General features: G+C 33.7%; 1 protein-coding gene across 1 annotated transcript; it reads right to left on the reverse strand.

Moving 5' to 3' along the window:
• Positions 1-1,513: 1,513 nt before the first annotated feature.
• LOC114247525 (uncharacterized) lies at positions 1,514-6,395 on the reverse strand. The gene is made up of 5 exons (XM_028180511.2): positions 6,262-6,395; positions 5,947-5,999; positions 5,210-5,392; positions 3,961-4,085; positions 1,514-3,106 (listed from the first exon to the last, which is right to left on the reverse strand). Exons 1-5 carry the CDS (start codon positions 6,284-6,286, stop codon positions 2,728-2,730), a joined length of 765 nt encoding a protein of 254 aa, XP_028036312.2. The 5' UTR covers positions 6,287-6,395; the 3' UTR covers positions 1,514-2,727.
• Positions 6,396-7,875: the final 1,480 nt, after the last annotated feature.

Below are 7,875 nucleotides of genomic sequence, written 5' to 3' on the forward strand. Positions count from 1 at the left end.
TTAATGAGCTACTATTTATTAAAAGGAATTCAAAAGACTGCGAACAAATATAAAAGAAAATTAAACTAATTTCCTTGCCCTGTCTCAGCTTGTTCGATGGGGTTCAACGTTCCTAATTGCATCGTCGAACTTCTAGCAAATTGGTTCCCGTTAATTGATTGGGATTTGTGATTGACTGCAGTGCGATTATACTGCAACTCAGTTGTTGTTGCACAGACACGTATTTAGATAATACAATAGCTAGCTAGACAATTAGCACTTTGGAGTTAAACATTATTTAAGGTGATTATCGTGAAATTTTTATGTACTGAATCGTAAAAAAAAGCTTTTGATTACTATTCAAATTAATACCTACCATAATTTTTTTTATTTTTACGAGAGAAAATGACACAGAAGGCTGGTCGCGACGCTCAGCATTGAAGAATACGACGCAAGAAGGAGTCTTTTACTGGTTCTTTAGTTGCAAATAAGATCTTAATGTATATAAATTACATGTCACGTTGTTTGTCCGGTGGAAAACTTAACACCTTTTTTTAAATATGTGTTTTGTTCCAACTTCGGTCATGGGATGGTTTTTATTTCGATTAATGATCGCTATATTTATTAATTAACAATAAAAGAAACTAAAATGTGGTGTCGTGGGACACCAGGTAGGAACGAAGTTCCTTCGGCTAATGTAGAATCGACACAATTTGCAAAAAAAATAAGGAGAAACAGAAAGGTATTATACACTACTCGCTTGTGTATACAACTGTCGCGCTCGCGCCTGCGCACGTCTCATTTAACGGTTTTAGTCCACGCACTTTTTTCCACGGATTTTTTCTTACTGTTTTACTATCACATTTTTTTCAGTTCGGTCACGCAGCAAAATCCCTATCCCCTCCAAGCCTGCCGTAAGGAACTTCGTTCCAATAATTTCTTATGTTGGGTATTGTTATTAATTTTAAGTTTCATAAGTTTAAAAAATTAAAATAATTTCGTAGTAAACGCAATACAGTGAAATCTAATTGTTCTTAGTTAGTTAATTTTTGGTATTAGCATAGCCGGCCACGTGTTAATTAGAAACAAAAAATTTAGCCACAGCAACGTGTGGCCGGGTCTGCAAGTTTTAGTGAAAAATTTAGTCTGACGATTGAATCTATAATCATTTGTAGTTGGGATGTAACAAATATATACGGTGTTTCCCGAGCGCTATGACATGTCCTTCTTCAAACGAGGCTTGTGGAGAGTATTAAGCGGTAGGCAGCGGCTTGGCTGTGCCCCTGGCATTGCTGATGTCCATGGGCGACGGTAACCACTCACCATCAGGTGGACCGTATGCTCGTCTGCCTACAAGGGCAATAAAAAAAAAAAAAAAAATTATATATATATAGGTAATCAAGTATTTTTGTCACTGTGACTTGAATACTACGTACAAATCAAACTAAATGACAATGTTTTAGATGAAATTAAGATCTGAAGAATCATCTACTTTTCAATGAAAATAATTTTGTAGAACAAAAACAATTAGGAAAATAATTTAAAAATATATTTATCATGTTGAATATATTATGAAATTAGGGACATTAAATTCATTTAAGAATATGAGATCTAAGTCTCTCGTGACGCCATAAATTCAGTAAATAGGCAAATTATATTTGTTAGGGATTCATTATTATCGTTCGTATTATCGCTTTCATCATGGATGTTTCTTGCAACCGTGAATTAAGTACGTTAGAAAAATCGGTACCCGGATGCGGGATTTGAACACTGGTATAGTCTCATCGCTCGAAGCCAGTCAACCAAGCGTCTTATCTTTTAAGCCACGTCAACGACCAAGTAAATAAATAAATAACCCGTCTGTTCAAAAGTACCTTATTGCTTAAAAATATGTTGATATTTTCACTTAGCTCATGGCCTGCCGTCTTGATGGATTTAAATTCATAAGATAGCATTAAATCATAATTAAATGTAGAATTCGAAAGACATGAAACTTCAAACTCATCCACTTTCTATATAAAAACTGATAAATTGCTTCTAAAGTAAGTCGAATGGATTTATTCATCACATCAATATTACAAGGCTCGCCAACTTAATTATTCTGGTTTGGAAGCTGTAATAGTAGGTAATACAATCAAATAAATATGGTGGTAGTATTATTGTCATGAAATTTAAAATATTTCTATTAGTAAAAGTTATGAATTTTTATTATGTTTCTACCAGTTCTGCCAGTGCGTAAATCTTACAATACACTAAAATCGCGTTGGATTTCCGCTCATGTCGTCTATCAGGAAATTTCACGTATTTAAAAACATATCCATTAATACGTGAAGCAAAAACTTTGTACCCATTTTTACGACTATTGCCCGGACGAAGGAGTATGAAATTTCCCACATAGTGATTATAGGGAAGGAGTGCAGAAAGTTAATATTTTTTTAAATTATGCATAAACAATACATGAAATCATTAAAGAAAACATTACACACACTACCATGTATTTGACACACACACACACGCACACATAGTATTTGTTTACAATCTTTTCTTATTGCTTATAGTCTGTGGTCAAATTGAGAATAAATTAAATATTGTTTGTCTTTATTACATAATATTTGTATAAAGTATAGTTTTAACGAAATCTGTGATTATAGAAGTATTATATTCTTTGATAATAGAATCATAATAGTGTACAAACTTATAATTTCAAGTAATTATAGTCCAATTTCGACTACCGGAGGACCACTAGTTTTAATAAAGAGACATGGCAACCGCTTCACAGAACGGATCATATCCTATCCTTTCGACGTAGCTTTTTCCATTGTACGTGAACTGTTCGAACGATACGCGCAAATGTACGGTGAAGCCGAGTTTTTTTCCTATTTTTTGCGTCGCAATTGACGTCCAGAGTGCTTGGCAGAATTTTGGGTATTTTGTCGTAATATCACGGGGCTTCATGCTTGAATAATTTTGTCCTAAATCATCTAAAGTTAAGGATGAAACAGGCCCAGTTTTCAGTTTCTTCGCGACTTCTATCGAGTACTTGCATAAAATGGTTCCAAGTTTTCTGTTTCTATGTGCACGTTGTGTTCCGAGAAACATGATTTCTAAGCTGCAATCCGCTTGGAATCTAAAAAATAATTGCAGTTTTAAAGATTATTTTCCGTTCATTGGCAACTTATCTTGGTATCACTTATCGCAACATCTTAAAACAGATGTAAAATGGAAGCAACACGTATTATGTTACATTCTAAATGTTAAGTTACTATGGCTGATTTAATGGTTTATCATATAACAATCCTAACAAATTAGTTTTGACGTGAAACTCGTCGAAAACGTGACGTAATTTACGTTCGGAGATTAACAATAAGTAGCATCATTAGCGGGAACAAATTGTACAGTGAATGGACAATGATGGCAATTACCATTTGCATGGAAATTCATGAGTATGGCATTCATATGACTCTGTTGAGGTTGACTGTATATTTTCATTAGCTAATTTTAACAAACAAGCGCAAACAGAATCAAGTCGGATTCAAAGTTTTCATGGCGATTTTGTTTTTTAAAAATGAATCTTATTTGAAATATGGGAGCGAAAATATTTAGGTACGTACTGATTTTTAAATAAAACGAAAGATAATTTTGTGACTAGAATACATAGAATGAAAAGTGCATTCGCTATGGAATCTCAAGGCTGATAAAAAGCCTTGCATTTAATACTTGAGTTAATACTTCTGTGAAGTTTTATCCTTGAGATACTTACTTTACGTTTTAAATAAAACTTATGTTCTACAATCAATAAGCTCTGAAGCTTGATTACTGTTAGCTGTATGTTCCAGTATTATGAAAAGTGGGTCAACACTTCTTTTAATACAACGGACATAGTGGACTCGTCAGGATGGCAGACGATATTCACTTGGTATAATGTCTATGAGCTCTGATTGCCGTCAAATTAATCACAATAAAAGAATTTCACACACTTACTTTTCAAAGAAATTACATCTTCCGTCAACTTCAGCCATGAATTCTATTAGCGCACGAGAGGAAGTTTGTGTGCAACGTTCTTCTGCAAATATTTCGAAGAAAGGTTTTTCAGTTGAACTCGATACCTTGATTAACAAATAAAGATTTACAAATTATCTATATATATATATCTATATATATCTCGCTAAAACTCGAGGACGGTTGGACCGATTTGGCTAATTTTGGTCTTAAATTATTTGTGGAAGTCCAGAGAAGGTTTAAAAGGTAGATAAATATAAAAATGCTCGGAATTACATAAAAATAACAATTTTGTTTTTCCTTCGATGTGACCTTCATTTTGTTTGTTTTAAGTTTATTTTATACAAAAGTTTAGGTCTTTATTTATTAATTGAGGTACTACGAAGCCTGTCGGGTGTACTAGTTGTTACATTAAATATGAATGGACGAAAGGCAGTGGGTAGTGGTGCGACGTTGATACATTTTAGCACTAGCTCGCTGTTTGACCCAAAAGAGATGAGTAACGCTATGGTAGCCCAAGCTATTGATTGTCACCATCATTAAACTCGATAGCGATAGGCCATAGAATTCGAAGTTCCACTTCGGCTCGGCAACCTTTTGGGTGGAATTTTTATTAAGCTACCTGCCGTGCTTGTCCTTTCCGAATTCTTTCTCGGATTGGATTGAGTAGACGATAAACGCAGAAGTGCTTTGGTGAATGGTTCATTCTTACATTCTACTCCTGCCGCATAAAGTTAAGTGATGATTCGACGAATTTTTAAAAACCAGTGGACCCGCAGTATTCGAAATTCGACTATAATTAATTGAAATTATAAGTTTGAACATTAATATGGTTCTATTGTCAAAGACTATTATTATATTTCTAAAGTGACAGATTTCGCCAAGAAAGATAAACAATATTAACTTATTCTCAATTTGGCCACAGACTTTAAGCAATAACAAAAGTTTGACAATAAACAAAGAGTAGGTATACGTGTGTGTGTCAAATACACGGTAGTGTGTGTAATGTATTCTTTATTGATTTAATGTATTTTTAAGCATAATTTAAAAAATATATTAACATTCTGAAGTCCTTCTCTACATTCTCTATAAGTGTGGGAAATTTCATACTCCTCTGTCGGCGCAATTTTCGTAAAAAGGGGTACAAAGTTTTTGCTTCACGTATTAATATATAGATAGATGTGTCTTAGCGCATATAGTCTTCTTTAAATCTTTTTTAAAATAAAAATACCTGTAGCTTATTAAAAGCGACTGCTGCAACTTCTCCGCTGTCAACAGCAACGGCCACTAGAGACGCTCCGTCTATAGCAGCATCAGCGCACAGCTCCAACAATTCCTCTGCTGCCAATGGATTTTTGTTTACCTCTGTGCCGATGCAAACGGACTCATCTTGACAAAAATCTTCCCTGATTATCTAAAACACATTATGAAGATTAAATCAGTCTTCATGACATATTCAGACTACTTTATTTTCTTAAGAGGCTATCTAATCGAAAAATTCAACTTAAAGTTTTAAATAACCTGGGTCTCTGTGATAAGATAAATGCTATTTACTGTATGTAGGTTAAAAAGAAAATGCTTAATAAAATTAATATTATGATTCTAAAGAATACCCAGTGTAAAAATAGCGCCTCATTATACTCCAATACTCAGTAAATAAAATATTGAGGTGTCAATCATTGCGGTTAAATCCAACACTAATTAGAATAAGTATCATACTTAGTGTCATCGGTTTTAGTGCTTACCTGTTTCGTGTCCCGGAATCGAAAACGGAACTAGCTATCTCGCATCACACAAGTCAGCTGTTTTTTGTTTCACAATTTAAAAATACTGTAGTGAATTTACATATAATAAATAATAACTTTACCATAACTGTAAAACTATCTCAGAGAGTGCCACAAAAACGAAATAAAAAATACTTGAATTTTTTAAGAGAAAATTGAACAAAGTGCGAACTTTTGTACTCACATCTAAGGCCCCGGGGAATGTCGCAGCTGTTAAGGATACAATCTTGTATTTCCCTGTAAAAGCGTAAAATTAAAGACAATGGAACTGTTTTTAATTTTCCACCAAAATGTTTTGATTATTTTCGTTTCATAATATCCTATTATGTTTTATAACAATAAACATCGCGATACTTTTGTGTATGATAAAGTTCGTTCACCCAATAACTGTGACAATCACAACATGATATTTGACAATTAATTCAATTGTGTTCTATTCAAATAGTACAAACGTGTTAGAATGCTTGAATAAATAGAAAAATAAATAAGCCATACATACCATCATCGGTCGTGAACCACTCCATTTTAATTAAAAGACTAAGAACCCGAGCCGTTTATTGAATGAGACATGCGCACGCGTTGCCTACTGCGTTAACACTAAATAAAATCAAGTCAACTTGCTGACATGTTGACATTGACAACATGGATAGTCTAGCGTGCACGATTCATTCATAATAGGGCTGCTCTTTTAACGAAACTATTAAATCTGTAATTTTTAATATCGCATCGAATTTAATGAAAATTAAATTATTAAATTCATGATATTATTTCTTCCCGTTCTTCAGTAGCAGTTATGAACTCATTATTAAAACCTAATTTCACGTGATCCAATCTCTAATTCGTACTTAATACCATTTGGAGAACCAGTCTAAGCCATCGTGATAAATGTTTTTAACTCACGATCATGATGCTCACGAGTGGTGAATAGTTTTTTTTTTTTAATACAATTTTTATTAATCGCTTCTAAATAAATAGATTAATAGAATAATAGCACGTTATTCATAATTTTAAATTCGTAGATGAGTGCGAGGTACTCATATTTAACTGCAAGAAGTCCAAGGCCAATATAACTGTTACCATAGCGTTATACATATTATACACTGAAAAAAAATGAAGTGGCTACTATTTAACTTTGTGACAGCCCTAGTTTGTCCAGTGACCTTCGTATTATCATTACTGACAAACTGGTTCTTGTAACGAAACTTGTTAAGTTGTCTTAACATTTTTTCATTCTAAAGTATTCAGTGCTTTAACTAAGATTTCTCGAAATATAATTTCAAGATCTCTTAATCCAAATTTTCAGCTCGGCATTATCGTTATTATTCTTGAATTGAATTAAATTGATTCTGCCAGAGAAAGAGATACAATACTTCGGAAAGTTTCACTTATGCTGCTTATGAATTGCACATATTATTAAATTCTTGTTTGATTTACAATCCATTCTTAGAGTCATTTGAAATCACAATCAACTTAGCCACATGAAAATTTGACACACAATTATGGGCAAATGGTGTTATTTTATTTTTTTAAATATTTACTCTGTTTTATTTAAATACTTAGACGATAATATAAAATATTAATACAATTAATTATGGGCAACAAAGTTTTTGAATATTGTTACAGTGAAGATGAACTAAGCAAGCATACGGTACACTTGGTGTTTTTTAAGCCCTAGCAGCTATCACCCCACAGACAAAGCCCACTGAGTTTCTCGCCGGATCTTCGCAGTGGGTCGCGTTTCCGATCCGGTGGTAGATTCTGCGAAGCACTGCCCTTACTAGGGCCAGTGTTAGCAACACTCCGGTTTGAGCCCCGTGAGCTCATCTACATGTTAGGGCGAAGCTGAAATAGCCTCATAAGGCTATCAGCATAGGTAGGGAAAAAAACCTATCACAAAGTAATGAGACCGCTCTGGCTTAGACACGTTATACCCGCCCGCGCTTAAGACTCTGTTGTAAAATAATATTGCTATCCTATCATCCAGAGGCTCTTATGCACTAATGTTTACAACTAATGGATGATAGATAAATATGCATGTGCACTCTAAGCAACAGTCGTATTAAATTAATATCTATTTCTATTTTATATTGACTTCAAAGACAGACACGACTTT

Source organism: Bombyx mandarina, chromosome 11 (genome assembly GCF_030267445.1).
Source record: "Bombyx mandarina strain Sakado chromosome 11, ASM3026744v2".
Taxonomy (NCBI): domain Eukaryota; kingdom Metazoa; phylum Arthropoda; class Insecta; order Lepidoptera; family Bombycidae; genus Bombyx; species Bombyx mandarina.

Bases quoted from the DNA above. Each gene is read 5' to 3' on its own strand.
- LOC114247525 (XM_028180511.2), bottom strand. From the start codon at position 6,286: ATGGAGTGGTTCACGACCGATGATG. The intron at 6,000-6,261 runs GTATGTATGGCT...ACGCTTTTACAG, and splicing joins GTGGTTCACGACCGATGATG to GGAAATACAAGATTGTATCC. The intron at 4,086-5,209 runs GTATTTTTATTT...TTGTTAATCAAG, and splicing joins TCGCTTTTAATAAGCTACAG to GTATCGAGTTCAACTGAAAA.